At 26.5% G+C, this 17660-nt stretch overlaps 1 protein-coding gene across 1 annotated transcript in view; it reads left to right on the forward strand.

Moving 5' to 3' along the window:
• Positions 1–1114: 1114 nt before the first annotated feature.
• The window catches only part of LOC106680391 (carbonic anhydrase 1), a 210213-nt gene continuing 193667 nt past the window's right edge, over positions 1115–17660 (forward strand). The window contains exon 1 of the mRNA XM_014420084.2: positions 1115–1192. Coding sequence (XP_014275570.1) covers positions 1159–1192 — 34 coding nt within the window. The 5' untranslated portion in view covers positions 1115–1158. The remainder of the gene's footprint in view (positions 1193–17660) is intronic.

Here is a 17660-nt window from a genome sequence, read left to right on the forward strand (position 1 = left end):
TATATATTTTTTCTAAATCATAAAGTAATATGTTTCTTATTTTCTTTTATCACTTTTATTAGTTAATAAAATAATAATAATAATTAATTCATCGTATTTAACTTGTCTGGCAATATTCCGTTCTTCAAGAACTAAATTGGAAAGATGCTCCGAAACTTCAACGATCAAAAACTCACTTTAATGGTTATTAACTACATAATATAAGAAATAAGTCCGGTCATATATTTTATTATATTGAATTGATTTTCAGTAAAATAATAAAACAAATATGTTTCTAATAGTTTGAAACATTTTTTTCTAATAGTTTTGCTAAGTATTATAGCTCTATATCGGATGAATTGAATGACATGTCCTATTCAAGAAAAATTTTTTATTCCCAGAATTTGGGGAAGAACCGGCTGGGTAACTTGTGTAGCGGGAAGCCATTTTTTTAAAGAAATAAAATACTCTAAAGATGCTCCAAAAATATATGGAATATTTTTACACTAAAGCTCTCTTATAATTTTTTTTTTTTAATTATTTATTTATTGTAATTTACAACTGTACAAAATAGTACAATAGGTAAATATGTAGTATGTTTCATATACACTTGAAAATCTTGGGAAGGAACCACCCATTGGTTGTACTTCAAACATTAATTTAAACTAGAAGGTCCCGTGGCCATCTTATAAATTTTAGAATAGATTTTATGATTTTAGGATTTCTCATAATATTTATGTGATTCAGAGCCTACTGAATGTAAAAAATACATTTTTATAAATGAATTTAATGAATACGGAAATGGTGTTAAGATTAGCTGACTTGTGCCTTGTACGTTGCTTGACCATTTGAACGAAAAAATCTCAAAAAAGAGTTTTGCTCGCATTGCTGCACTCTGACTCCTAAGAGTCTTGGAACTCAAAATCAGACTCGTACTTGAGTAAATAAATATATTTATATTTACCAGGATTGTCACAATATTGAAGTAAATCTCTTGTCGATTTAAATGCATAACTGAACTGATATCCCGAGATGCCCCAAGAAAATTCCAAGTCCCAAATAGGTACAGGCTAGGTCCTAAGAGCTGGAACTGGTAGGGAGGAACTGGAAGGTGACGTCGCACCCCCACCACGAGGAAGAGTAGTCTTAAAACATAGCCGCCACAGGGACTGGGCAGAGATGCTCGACGACTGGGGTTACACTGACACTAACGGTGAGTCCAACTCTTTCGTACATAGGAGCCTGTGCCAAGCGTCAAAGATCGCATTGCAAATCGTCCCAAGCTCATCATCGAAACCTTGAATGTTCAACAGATTGTCTTATCAATGCCATAACATTCCCTTTAAATTACATGTCATTTATGAGTACTCTACTAAGTACTGTACTATTTGATACAGAGAAGTGTCCTTATAATCATATTTTTTTTTATTTATTAATACCATTTCAGCGGGAAGATTAACGTGCCATAAAAATGCGCTCTGTGTGATAAGAGTGATAGCGTTTGATGACCTCAGAATCATCAATTAATTTCCTAGTATTTATAAAAATGATAAATATTTACCTTCTTATTTTCTTTATCCCGTTTATGAATCCCTGTTCATGAATTAATAACTCACGTATAGTATTTTTACAAATTAAAACTACAAAAATAAATAAATAAACCTTTCTGTCTAGCGTTCTTGATTCAGTCAGTATTAACGTGCAAGAGCGTTTATTCATTTGTGAATCGGTGTACACAGGAAGGAAATATGCCCAAAACTGTTGAATGGCCCTAATCTCCTACGCTAGGTTTTATTTTAATGCCCTTCCGTAATTGATTCATTAACTGTCTCATACATAGTTTAAAGTCAGCGCTATCATAAACACGAAGGCTAATTAATTGTTTCTGTTACATAATATTAAATACCGTTTGAATTAAAAACGGCAACTTTTTCATCTGTTATCGAGATGCAAACGCGTTAAAGTCATTTGTTCATTCATTATTTCCCTAACTGATCTTTGAGGTAACAAAATCTATATACTTCGTAATATTTAAAAACTTTTTTTTTCATTTTTTATTATTATTTATATTTTTTTTTAACTAAAATTGAGAACTATTTTTTTCAAATGGTGAGACATAGATGTTTTGTGAAGTAAGATATTGTGAGTGTTATCTTAACTGGTTATAGTAGGAAGTCGTAGATATAAATCCTAACGATTTGCAAATGTTTCTTTGGGGCTTTTTTTTTTTCTTTATTTGTACTTTTATTAATTCTATATTTATTTTTAAAATAATTATTTTTATTCAACACTAAAACGATTTATAGCAATCGACAGCAATGTGGTTCTGTATAAGTGTTTATTCTGTCTCTCTTTCTCTCTCTCTATTTATATATATATATACTCTATAAGTGTCACATTATATAAATCAATTTTGCTTAGTTAAAAACATTATTTATTTATTTTATTTTTTTGATATTTCGAATATTTGTTCTGTTTTATATATATTGTCTTTTGATTTTTAAATAGTAAAGATAGATAATTGTAGAAGGAACATATATATCACCTAACTTATGACTTATATTCTCAACTTAGGGACGGGATGATATAAATATGTGAATTTTTTCGAATCGAATAAGAACATTTCACAAATAAAAAAAATTAATTAATATTTTTTTGGGGTTGAAAAATTAAAAAATACAAAAAGTTTTAAGTTTTTCTGACCAGGATGTTGTGAAAAATTAAATTAGGGATTGCGATTTAGATATTCGCAGTGTTTCCCGTCTAAGGCCATACAACCTGTGTTAGAAAATAAAAAACCCTGACTGATTCAATTAAAATTAGCTAACAATTATTTTAATAATTTATAAAAAGCCTTAATCCAATTTTGAAAATATATTGATGGCTATTATCATTTTGCTCTATTCTTTGTTTAGGATTAATGATACAGATAGTAAACTTACAAATAATTCATTATATAGCTTTATTGGTATCATACAAATGTTTTCCATTTATACAATGAAACAAACATATGTAATCATTAAAAAAAAAACATTACACGAAAAATACATTAGAAGCTACTTTTCCTCTAAATTATTTTATTTATTTTTTTAATTTCTTTATCTTATTGTTGAGTGTTATAATCTGAGCCACATTTATGGACAGTGAGTAATAGAGATATATGTATACAATTATCCTTACCCGATCTAAGAAAAATCGGTAAGCAATTTTTTTTTAAATTTATGTACATGTTAATCATGAGTAAATAAATAAATAAAAAAGAAACCGATGAAAAAAAAAACACGTCAGACCTAATTAAATCATCCCATTTACGTCTTGATTGACCCTTAGACTGGGTCGCCGCCTGCTAAGCCTATAATATAATACCGGTATGGAGGCCCCTCCCACTCAATATTTCATATGATCAGATTGATTACTATTCGATGAAATTAAACTTACTGTTTCATGTTATAAATATAGTTTATTGTTTTAAATAAAATTCAACTTTTACAAAATTATTCAATGTTGATAATATAATTTAAAAATAATTAGTTAGGGAAAATGATATCACTAGTTGAACTTGAACTATTTTCTAAGAATTTATAATAGTTCACAACATTACCGTTGCGATATTTCCTACGAATGTTTGAATAAACGAGTAAAATTTTAAACTAGACTTATCAGATGCCATTTTATTTTATTTTTAACTTCAAACAAAATAAGTATTTCTAAATGAGGGTACACTGTCTGAATACGATAAAAGTACATGGCATTATTTATTATAAATTGAAATGATTTATTTTTTATTTTTATAAATTGCAATGATTTTTTTTTTTATTTATTATAAATTGAATTTTTTTTTTTATTTATTATAAATTAAAATGATTTTTTTTTTATTTATTATAAATTGAAATGATTTTTTTTTTATTTATTATAAATTGAAATGATTTTTTTTTTATTTATTATAAATTGAAATGATTTTTTTTTTATTTATTATAAATTGAAATGATTTTTTTTTTATTTATTATAAATTGAAATGATTTTTTTTTTTAATTGCATATATTTATTAGTTAAACTTTTTGACTGTATACACTTTTTTTAGTAAAGCTTTATCTGACTTCCCGGAAGTCCTGGGTATTTTGAACCCCTCCCCAATCCCATGGTCTCCTCTGGCTAAGGATCTGCCCTGACGTTTACCCGTCGGTTCAGAGATAACTATCCCTTTAGCTGTATGTACCTTATCTGTTCCTACGATTTTACACGCTTGTTTTAATGACAGTCATGCCATTACACTCAATTAAATTTACGCAATGCCGCGTCGTGTAGCCGTTTGAATTTTATATTGACTCATCTTAATTCGGGCCAAGTATTCTCTGCCCCATTTTAAAAAACTCCAAGTTGTCTTCCGCTTGGTCTAAAAGGCTTCTTTTGGATCCGTAAAGTATAATTGACAATGAGAATGGTTTTCAGATAGTAGTAAAATTAGCTACTATTTTCAACTTTGATTTCTTTTTTGTGATTATTTTTTTTTAAATAAAAATTTTTATATACAGTAGAACTCAGATTTTGTAAAATGTTTCAAGTATTAAAACATTATACTTACCATATATATTGATTTATCCAAATTCATTTTGAAAACGAATTCTTTATTGGTATCCAAGTATGTAGTTGAGTTAGATTTTTATATTTTTTTTTTCTAAATCATAAAGTAATATTTTTCTTATTTTCTTTTATTACTTTTATTAGTTAATAAAATAATAATAATAATTAATTCATCTTATAACCATTGATTTATATTTTTGACATTTTTACAGTTTGTGATATGTTGTTTAAGGTTTTTAGTTTTTTTGATGTCTCTCCAATATATATTTTATCTTCCAATATACAATAAATATATTCATTATGGAAATATTTTTACCTCAACAATTTAAAAAAAAATAGTATAATCACTAAAACTTTCTAAAAAGAAAATCCTTAATTTTAAAGTTTAAGAAAAATTGCTCCAATGGATTTCGTGATTCAATTTTTAGATATGTTTTGCTAGTAAAAAATCACTAAATATATATCTTTAAAAAAGGTTTTATTGAAATAACTATTTTTGATCAACCATAAATTTTATTCTTATTTTTTTTCATCACTTTTATTAGTTAATAAAATAATAATAATTAATTCATCGTATTTAACTTGTCTGGCAATATTCCGTTCTTCAAGAACTAAATTGGAAAGATGCTCCGAAACTTCAACGATCAAAAACTCACTTTAATGGTTATTAACTACATAATATAAGAAATAAGTCCGGTCATATATTTTATTATATTGAATTGATTTTCAGTAAAATAATAAAACAAATATGTTTCTAATAGTTTGAAACATTTTTTTCTAATAGTAGCTAAGTATTTTTCAAGTATTTTTTAGTTCTATATCTATATATGAATTGAATGACATGTCCTATTCAAGAAAAATTTTAAATTCCCAGATTTTGGGGAAGAACCGGCTGGGTAACTTCAGTGTAGTGGGAAGCCATTTTTTTTATTTTCTTGTTTTTTTTTAAAAGAAATAAAATACTCTAAAGATGCTCCAGAAATGTATGGAATATTTTTACACTAAAGCTCTCTTATAAATTTTAGAATCGATTTTATGATTTTAGGATTTCTCATAATATTTATGCCATTCAGAGCCCACTGAATGTAAAAAACACATTGGTCTATTCCACAATAATCCCTTAAACAGAGTGATTGGTTTAAGTACTTTTTTTTTTTATGTTTTCTCACCCATATGCGGGAGTTAATCCTGTTAGCAATTATTCGTTGTACAATATTCGAAAATTTATTTTTCTGTAGATTTTAGGGCCTCGACAGCTCTAACAATTTTGATGAAACGTGCCTAAAATGTTCTTAATAAAATCCATAAACGTAATAATCTTATAACTAAAAATAGAATAAAAAAAATGAATGGCCAATTATTTTGTCAAGGAGTGTTTTTTGTCAAGTCTTGTTTCTCGAGTTAAAAAAAGATCCCTAATTTAAATATGACTGCCGTCTCGATCTTCGTGGTAGATTCTAGAAGCGTGTAGAGGATTAAACAAGATGGATTGGTTCAGATGAAATTTCGAAAATTTACTCGCTGTGAGACGTTGGTACCTCTTAGGTCCACGGACCGCAGGTGAGTCCCTGAACATATATTTTGTAAATAATTATTGTTAGGAATATTTTGTTGTTTATTTTTCCTGATATTTGTGTCTTAATTGAAAGATTTTAATAGGTAAATGCACTATAAGTATTTGTTTTAGCAAACTAATTTTCAAATATTTTCTTGGAGGGACTTCCCTCTGCTTTTGACGGGTAGAAAACCACTCCCTACTTGGTACATAAGGGATATGAAGGTTATGTTTTAGTGCACTAATTGTTCTATTGATAATGTAATAAACTATAAATTTATTATTCGTTGAAAGTATAAATACTTTGCCACAGCAGTTGGCATAATTGACTAAATCTTCTGTGAATTCTTGTCTTTTATGTCTAGCTGGTGGGTAGCACATCGCAGAGATACGGAAATCTACATAATGAACGAAATTTTACTAGATCATACTGGTGGGCAAGAACTGAGGATAAGTCACTTGTGTACATTTGATTCATCATCTTTTATTTACCAACGGTTGCACCAGTGCTCGTAACGTTTCATTTTAAATACTTGATAAAATTCTATAAATAATAAATAGAAGAATAAATAAATTAATGCTAAAAAAATCATTTTTTTTTTTAAATTAAAAGAATTTTCAATTCAAGCCTATATATGTGTAATAACGAAGAGGAAAAAAGAGTGTGACGTAAATTCATGTAAAAATTTGTAAACGATATGTAATATTATAGAGGGAGCGTGTAACTCAGTGGTAAGGGACTGTGCATAAAACTGAAAGCTTATTTGCATAACTTTCATAACCTCCTTTAGACACTTCCGTGAATTTCTGTTTTTCCGAAACAATTTTTTTTTTCTATTCTTTTAAGTATTCAACCGTAAATATTTTGGGAAAATTCAGTTCTTATAGATTTAGGAGTTAAATAACCATGATCAGCATTAATTTTAAACTTTAATTGATAAAATAATTTACAAATCTAGGAATAGAATGTTATTTAGGTATATTTGCGGTTAGAATTAGTTGTTTTAATTTCATAATATTTTATTACTCATCTACTATAAGTAAATGAGCAATCTTTTATTATTTATTTACCGCAATATTTTATTATTTATGTAGTAGATTTATATTTCATATACGGTTTTATTTATTTTTTATAATTTAATGGATTCATTCCCTATGAGCCCACACGAACTTATTGACTTATTTAGTGAATTATTATAAATATTCTTTATTTATTCCTATATTGTTAACTATTATATATTAATAATGTTTTATTATTTATTTACTTGAATTATTGACATTTTTATAATTCCCCTTTATTCGTGGTGGAAATTTGAAGATTTTTGTTCATAGGAATTAAAAAAAAAAAACCAACAATATAAGAAATTTTTTTTTAATGACCATAAGGTGCTATTTTGTCTGGAGAAAATTATTTTTGCACCAAATAATTATTAAAAGAGATTAATATATTTTTATTAAACATAAAATTCTTTATATTAAGAATATTAAAATTGTTGTATAGAGTTCATGTAATATCATAACATGAAGAAAAAATATCAATAAGAATAATACTCTTCGATATCAGATCATAATTTCGATTAACATTTAACAATCGATATATTCATAAAAATGTTTCAAAATTTAATTATTTTCATTGAGAACCGAAAAATTATTTTTTTAAATTTTATTTTATCGGTACTTCTCAACCACCCAAATCCACTTGTTTCTAACCTGGCTTCTCCTTCATTACCTAATAATCCTCTTAGGCGTCTGAAAAGAAGATGGCCTCGAGATCTTCTCCTCTAGAAATGTTATTGGAGTTCTACCAGTGGGTAGATTCTCCACATGTTTTTATCATGTCACTATATCACCTACAGCAAATTTACTTGTTGTATATATATGTATACAGTTGTAAATATCAATAAATAAATTATTAAAAAAAAAATTTATCGGTAAAAAGATTTTTAAGTTTAAAGTAATTCAGATAATTTAATAAGAAGTGGTTAGTAGAATGTTTTAAAAATTCTTAAGAATTAATTGGTAACGGAGATTTGTTCATTTTCAACACTTTACTTTAATTTTTATTCTATTTAACCGATTATATTTCAAATACATTGATATATAGAATTTTAGTGATACAAATATCGCATGCTATATTTTCCTTTATCGAAAACACCGTCATTGAGAAAAACAACTAATTGCAAGTACTCCGCTGTCATTTAAAAAATAATGGTTTTTCATTATTGTTATCAAAACATACATCTGAAGATGTTTATATAGACGATTTGAATTGCTGTTACTAGAAAATCCTTTCAAATTTAATACATCAAGAGATGCTCAAAATGTACAAGTGTAATTGATAATTGAAATTTTCAATTAGTATAAGTAATTGATTTACTTAAAATTTTATGTCGTACGAGTATATTGTTATTCATGTGGGGAACGGGGTGACACCGTGCTAATAACCAAGGACCTGGCTTCGAATCCGGTTGTGATAGATAATTATTTACTTTAAAGATAATTTTAGCTCGGCTGTCTCTGATTTTGTAGTCTCTAAATTTCTGCTTATCTTTCTCCTTTATTTTATCAAATTCTTTCATATTTCATATTTATGCATTATCTATTACTCTTCACAATGAGAAATGTTTAATTATTCCAAATAAAGAAAATTAAAGATACTTTTGAGAGGTTTTTTTTTGTGAAAATTCGGCTTTGAACTCTGTTTATTAACTACTATTTTAATAAAGATATGAGCAAGCTGATATTAAAAATCGCTTAGTTATACATTGTTGAACTGAATTTAATCAAAATCATTTTTAATAAAATCGAAAAAATGTGAAAAATAGATTTTATAAAGCAGCATTTACGGCAAGTCGATTTTATCGAGAACAAAAATGGTGTAACATCCTAGGCATATACCCGACTTAAATGCTTAATTCCAGCTTCGTGCGACTTTTTGTTTTTGAACTTTGCTGTTCACACACACACACGGATACTATTTTGCGAAACCTAATTGTTTAAACTCAGGGGACCTCAAAACATTATTTCTGTTGAAAACTCGAATTTTAAAATTTACACGATCACAATTTTTACCCTTACAATATATTCCATATTAATTTATATAATGTATATTAAAATAGTTAGAAGGATCATATCAGGTAATATTTTCAATATTATGTATTTTAAAAAATATAATGATAAAAATACAGGGAATTTTAAAACAGACAGAAGAAATCTGAACCAACACTTTGCAGAGATTTTAAGTGAAATTAATTTATGAAAAATATGGGATAAAATTTATATTGATAATTATTAAAAAACCTTTATATGAATTGTCATAATAAAATAAATAGGAAATTTAACCAAAATATAGTTGATATAAATAAATTAAATACCTGACCTGATTGTGAAGAAGTTATGTATTATATTATATACAAATATAATTGTGATAAATTATGATAGAGAGGGTTTACTGCGATTAAAAGTTTTAATTTTAAATTATATGTGAAGAATTGACAAAGGTAATTAATCATAAGTTCATAGGTAATTAAAAGATCGCTTATTAATAAAATTATATTTTTCAATAATGTTTTAATGTCTCCTTTTTTTAAAAATTGATTTGGTTCTAAAATTGTATTAAGGTATGACAATTTATTAATAATATTGTTAAAAATCATATTTATACTAAAAGCTTTGTGTGAAAGATTGTGCTTTTGGATGGCCAAATTGGCCGAAACGTCGGACTTACAAAGAAATATAAATTTTTTGAGATTAAAACTAGATAAAATTTATTTTGTTAATCAATTAATGAATTATGTTTAATATTACTGAAAATATGGTTTATCTGCTATTTAAAATGTGAATTAATTAAATGACTAATTAAAGATTTTGTTAGAAACACGAAATAAAAATATGTGAACAAATTTAATTATTATTAATTAGATCTTAGGGACAAGTTAAATGCATTTTACAAAGAAACTGAAACATTAATAAAAAAAAAATAAATATAGTTTTATGTTTTTACATTTATTTGATCCATTTTACGAGTTGTAAATTAGCAACATACCATTGAACATAATGTGGCGAGAACTGGTCAAGCTCTCTCCAAACCGGTTTGCCCACAGGATTTTTGAAATTCGCAGCGGGGGATCTTATGCAAAATTAACTAATTACTGTTCTAAACTCGATTGAAAGATCGAACGGAGAAATCGATAAGTCTAGCTAGATTAGGAAACTATCTTAAATTCACTGATAATGTCATTTTTATTGCTAATTAAAAAATAATAAATCAATTTAAAAATTGCTTAAGTATTTCTTTAATTTGGGGACAAATAAAATTAATAGTTTTTTTACAGAGACTAACAAATTTAAATTATTCATCGAATTCTTTTACAGCTGAATCTTTTTTTTTTTTAATTCAAAAAAGCAAATCGCAATGGAATTTTAAAATTCATCCTGTGCCAAGCCTGTCTATCCGTAGAACAGTGGTTAAACTGTTTCTTTATCCTAACTGGCAGTTATTTTAAGAAATCCGTTCAACCATTTTAAGCTTTCAGATTTTGTGCCTATATTAGTTCGGCCTTTGACACACCTGCCAAAAAGTACAGTCCTCTTTCCAAAATTAAAATTCTTTGATATCACGATTTTATTTATTGAATCATAAGGAAAATTAGTTTATTAAGAAACAAATTAATAAATAAATAAACAATTCCAATGCATTTAAAAAAAAAAAAAATCCACCACCTCACTTTAAGGAATTTTCCTCTGAAACTTTATGATAGTCATTACTTTTATGGCCGATGATAGTAAATTACACGGCAATTAATGATTGACTTATTACTAATATTATGGCTTCATTAATGATGAAATTTAATCTGGAGTACATTTACTAAAAACCGAAAACACTGTTGTTTCCTTAGCCATGTAATCGGGGAATTTGAATGTTTAATTTGTTAATACCAGTTATAAAGTAGATATGAATTTATTTTAGGGCATGAATATCACAAAACTGCGTTTCTAAAATATCAATTTATATTAATGATTGAAGGAAAAATAATATTTTTCTCTATCCTAAAATGTTTCGAGGTTATAAATAACAATATATAAAAAATTGACTCGTATATTTATTTCACGTAATGAATGAAAGTATACGCATTTTAGTCAATGGTTAAAAAATATTTTACACTATCGAAATGTGGCCATCATGTCATTGTAAAATAGTTTCTCAATGAAACTGATTATATTAGCAATGACATATTTGTTAACAAACTGGCATCATTAAATTAAAATTATTTTTTATTACTAACCAAATTTTGGCTATTCATGAGAATAAAGTATTTATTGCATTATAAACTCTTTTATTATAGAATGTCTATATTTTGATAGTTATAAATATTTAGCTTATCCTTTTCCCGTCTTGAATTCATCAATATGTATATCATCATAATAATATATATCATCATATATATCAAATATCATCATTGAATCAAATTCCATTATCAATTATTGTTGTTATTTTACTTCTCTATTGCATTAGCTTTATTATTACTATTTATTTTTATTAACCCCTTACGTAATAAAAAAAAGCTTTTATGCGCATCCTACTTTGAGATTAAATGCATTTATGAATACATTTCAAAACAGCAGTTTCATCAGTTTCATGGTCATACACTTACTGTATATTCAATATACAGGTTAATGAAAAAAAAATATTGACTATTGTCATCATAACGATGGAAACAGGACATATTTATTTTATTTTTTAATTCATATTTTATATTTATCTATTATTCCTTACTGCTATCAGTGAGAGAAAGTTATTATTTTATATAAACAGAATTAAAGTTATTTTTGAGGAAGATTTTTTAAAAATTCGGCATTTAAGCCCCTTCAAACTATTTCAACAAAGATAAGACTTATTAACTGTTAAATAAAGGACAACTAATTGTGCATTGCTGTGACCAGCTTAATCTGTATCACTGGAAACTTTTTTTAGAATCCGGTAAAAAAAATTTAAAAGTGATGATATAAAGAGGCACATCCGGAAAGTCAATTTTTGGGAAAGTTGAAGATAAAGATTAAAAATTTTCTTAATATTGAAATTTCGAGAATTTATTTTTTTAAATGTTTGAAATTTGGGTATATAGGAAAATATATTCTCATCTATGTGTAGAAATCATTATTCAATACGTTTCAACCCAGATTACTGTGTTTCATCAGGGCTTAAAAAGATAAAGATAACCAAAATTAATTAGCAGTCAAAGAATAAGATGAAAAAAAAATTATAAAATGCAATATTTAATTTTATAGCATTTATTGTATTTATATATTATTGTATATATTATTTTATGTCCTTTTCAATTTTAAACGTCATTTGTCAGTCTTTATAGGGGAATGCCCTGCTACCATTCAGCCGCCTCAAAACATACTTTGGTTTTCTTTCATTTTGTAAGGTGGGTGTCCCTTTTTTGTTCTTTATTTTTAATTTATACCTATTTCTCTCATTTTCTGTCTTTTAGTGTGCCCTATATTCTTTATATTTCTCTTTTATCTACTTTTTATTTGTTATTCCCCTTTTCATTAGATGTAGTTTTTTTTTTGTGTTTGTATTTCTTATTTATTTGTCCTTTTCCTAACCACCCAAACCCTGTAGTTTCTAAGTTTGCTCCCTCTTACATTCCTGGAAATCCTTGGAGGAACCTGAAAAGAAGATGGCATCGAGACTTTCTAATCTAAAAATATTATTAGAATGCTACCAAGGAGTGGTTTCTCTACATTCCTATATCTGTCTATTATAAACTTAAATCAAATTTACTACATATATTTTTATGTAAATACAGTAGCAAATGCTATAAATAGATAAAAAAATTATACTTTTTATTGTACATCTATTATTTTCTTTAGTTTATTTTGTTCATTTTTATATCAACTTTCACATACATTACACAATTTTTATCCAGAACATAATAAACTTTAATTTCATATTATCGTATTGTATTACTCTTTTACTTAATTTTAGTTGTTTTTTGTTTGTTTTTTTTTAGCTCTGATTAAGCCCACCAACGTGGAGCGAAACGTTATCTAATAATAAATAGTTAATTTACTATTTGAGTTATTTTAGTAATTACATACGTTCATTATGCAATATCTTTAATTATTGAAAATTGTATACATTGCTTTTTGTTTCATCTAATTTACTCGTTACAATTGTTATAAACTTTTACAAATTGTCATTTAAATTATTCTAAAAAAATTGGATTGCTTGTAATATCCTTAAAATGGCTTTGTTTTACAGTTGAAAACAGTTTTTACTAATCCTGTTAATCACCTACTTTTACGTGGTTCATTGAGACAACTCTCAGGGCCAAGATGAATTGGATGACTCATTGTAGATAAAGGCCAATTTCGTTAACAAGCTTAATTGGTTCATCAACTTCCAATAAGGTGGTTGTTATCTGTTAATGGTCTGTTGATGTTCGGACTTATCAAGCTTAAGAGTATGTGCATCTTAAACTTTGCTTTGCTATCGATTTTTGATTTATCCTAGTATAATCCTGCTCTTATAAAAGTTAGTCATCAGCTGTGTAAGTTGGCGACTTTATTTTTGGTCACTTATAGACTCTGATTTCATTAATTTCTAGATCACGAAAATGTGTTACTCTGGATTCTTTTGAATCTTAAATCATAACTGAAATATGCACTTAACATGTATATGTCGCTGGGTTTGTATATACAGGGTGTTCTACAGTACATGTTAAGTCCTATCATCTCTATAATTTTTAAGAATTTTACTTTTGTGTTTGATACCTTTGACTGTCAGAATGATGATGCCTCAATAGATAAATGCCTGCATTATGACGACATAGTTCTTAGCGGAAATTGAATACTAAATAATTTATTTTATTTAGGTCTGTCCGATTTACAGCTCCGAAATCGTCATATGGTGTATATATATATAAACGCACACATATGATTAGCTTTTTTGATAGCAGTTGTTTACTAGAAATATATTGTTGTTGAGTTTATAATACTTACTGAAATAACTGTTACATGAATTTTACGAAAATCGTACTATTAAGAATTTTCTTGTTTATATCCATGTTAATATTTACTTTTTTAATTCACGCATGAAAAAACAATATTTGAACATTAAAACAAATCTCAAACACTAGGGAATGAATGATGTCAGTACCTTCTTTCTTGTTTTCTTCTTTTTCAAATATTTCTCTATTTGATCAATTTTCAACTGTCAACCTAATTAGATAATCTGAGAATGAACAAGCTTGAACTAATTAATAGATATATGGTTTTATTAAGGAAATAGGAATCATAATATAGGAAACAGTACTTGACAAGCGAGTATTGATTTTTGACCAATGGTTAAGGGTGATGAGGTCAGGATTTTTGATTTTTCCCCCAACACTGAGGACTTCCTCATTTTATAGGGGCTGGGTGTGCCCCAGGAGAATCTCTCGATTCCAGAGTCGATCCAAAGCTTATAAAAATATATAATACTGACATTTTGTTAAGGATTATTCAAATAAATCCTCCTGAAAAATGAGGATGAGTTCTATTTTTATTTCATCTATTGATTTTTAAGATTATTTGTTGTTTTTTTTAAATGTTTTTTTTTTTACTTTTCTGTATATGTAATATTCAAATCATAAAATATACGATTGTGACCTTTTTCGAATAATAGTTTTCGTCGAAAATACACGTTTAAGTTTTACTTGGTTCAATTTGCCAAGCCTCGCGAAATGGTTTGTATGTGTTTGAGAATAGCCTAGATCAAAATCAAAATGTTCGAAACTGAAATTACATATTTAAGGTAGGTATATGCATAGTTCATTTAAAAAAATATTAATTTTTAATTCGGAGCCCAGTATCTTTAAAACTATCAAAAACACTAAAAAGATATCATTTAAAGTAGAGTATATATAATAAAATATAAGCCCTAACAGACCTGCTTATATTCAATAGTTTTCGAGATATAGTTTTTTAAAAGCAAAATTTCATAATAAATGCACCGAAAAATCAGTAGGTAGTGGTTTATTAGCAATCAAATTAAAGCTAGTTTAATGGACAATAAAATAATTCTTGAAGATTATATTCATAAGAGTAGTAGTTTTCATGATAATCAACATAATAAATGGACAAAATGTTGATTTCTAGTTGCTGGGATAAATGTTTTGAAAATATCATATAAACTACTACTCCTACGAAGAAAAACGTTATAAACTACTTTATAGTAAATTTAGCTGGATTTTATTTGTGTGCTAACAGACATCTATACGTCTAATAGATCTCGAGATATAGTTTTTTAAAAGCAAAATATCTTAAAAAATGCACCGAAAAATCAGTAGTTAGAGATTTTATTTTAAGAAAACTATATCTGAGAAATCATTCAACGTACAGATGTTTATTAGCACTCAAATTAAAGCTAGTTTAATAGACTATAAAATAATTTATGAAGGTTATCTTCGTAGGAGTAGTTGTTTTTATGATATTCAACAAAATAAATGCACAAAATGTTGATTTCTAGTTGTAGTTCGGGGAAATATTTTAATTTATGAATGAATATCTCAGGAACTATTAGACTTATAGATGTCTATTAGCACACAAATAAAAGTTAGTGAAATGTCCTATAAAGTAGTTTATAACGTTTATCTTCGTAAGAGTAGTAGTTTTTATGATATTTTCAAAATATTTATTCGAACAACTAGAAATCAACATTTTGTGCATTTATCTTGTTGGATATCATGGAAACTACTACTCCTACGAAGATAACCTTTATAAATTATTTTATAGTTCTTTAAACTAACTTTAATTTGAGTGCTAATAAACATCTGTATGTCGAATTGTTTTCGAGATACAGTTTTCTCAAAATAAATTCACCAACTACTGATTTTTCGGTACATTTTTTATGAAATGTTGTAATTTAAAAAGCTGTTTCTCACGAACTACTGAACGTAATATCTATTAGGGCTCATATTTAAGAAAATTTACTCTACTTTAAATAATGTTCTGTTAGCTTTTATAGTATTGTTGGTTATTTTTAAGATATAGAGCTCATTATAAAAAATTAATTTTTTTTACGTTTTTGAAACAGCTTCCATTTTTTATTCCCCCCTACTTATACTTGGCAGACTCATCAATTTTGACTAGTAATTATAAATAGTTTTCATAAAATTAATAAAAATTTAAGATGAAATAACTACCCGTTTTCTCCTCTTGGGGTCTTGTACTACGAACTCGTAAACATAAACTAAGACAAAAATGTATACATAAACGGAAATTAATAATTTATGTTTATTGTGTTTTATGTTATGTTTTGATTATGATGATCATTTTTTACTTTCATTAAATTATGTATGAAAAGTATAGTAGTAAGTGAATGTTGTGTGTAATGCGCGCGCAGTACCGGATTTTCAATTCATGTATTTTGATCTGTAGTGGTTTCTCATTTTTTTTCATCGTTATTTTTTATTTATATAATCTATAAAAAATAAATTAAAACTGGTTTTAATCAAATTTAACATATTTTAATTATTATTATAGCTTTATATCATTACTATACTATTATTTTAGTTGTGCTCTAGTATTAAGGCTGGAGCGTACTTGTTGGAAATTTAAATTTTAGCTTTTTAATAAAGCAACTAAATTCGAAACATATACGAAATACAATTCAAATATAAAGTAAAACTCTGTAGCTTTCAGTAGATCGTGACGTAATTTCTCGGGGTCTAAGGACGGTATTAGTTATGCTTCTTACCAATTAAAGTTTTTTAATTCTGTTTTACAATTTTAACCAATAATGCACCGAACATTTCACAGAGTTTCCTAGGCTCAATTTTCCACCCATATTTTATTTTTCGTTTTTTCTAATTTTCGCAAGCCCTAATTATTAATAATAATACTAATTCATCTGAATTTATCAATATTAATGATTATTAATTACTTTTTTTAATTGTTTTAATTATCCTTTATTAAAAAGTTTTAATTTTTAATTTACTGTGAAGAATTGACAAAATAGGTAATTATACATAAGGTAAGGATCGCTTATTAATAAAATTACATGTGTCCCTAATTTTTAATGTCTCATAGAGTAATTGTGGAATGAAATTATAGACCTGGGCAGAATAGCCTGTATAAAGTTTTTTTTTTAAATTGATGTTGTTCTAAAATTATATTAAGGACTAATTATTAATAATATTGTTATTTGTTTAAAATTGTTAAAAATCATATTTATAATAAAAGCTGATTGTGGTATATTGTCCTTGAGGATGGTCGAATTGGCTGAAACGTCGGACTTATAAAGAAATATAAATTGTTTTGAGACAAAAATTATATAAAATTTATTTAATTAAACAATTAAAGAATTATGTTTAATATTGCTGAAAATATGGTTTAGCTGCTATTTAAAATGTGAATTAATTAAATGACCAATGAAAGATTTTGTTAGAAACATGAAATAAACGTATATGACAAAATTTAAATATTATTAATAAGGGCTAATAGACCTTAAGGATAAGTATAATACACTTTACAAAGAAACTAAAGTATTAAT

The sequence above is a fragment of the Halyomorpha halys genome, unplaced genomic scaffold (assembly GCF_000696795.3).
Source record: "Halyomorpha halys isolate HHAL.00 unplaced genomic scaffold, Hhal_1.1 Scaffold258.1, whole genome shotgun sequence".
NCBI lineage: Eukaryota > Metazoa > Arthropoda > Insecta > Hemiptera > Pentatomidae > Halyomorpha > Halyomorpha halys.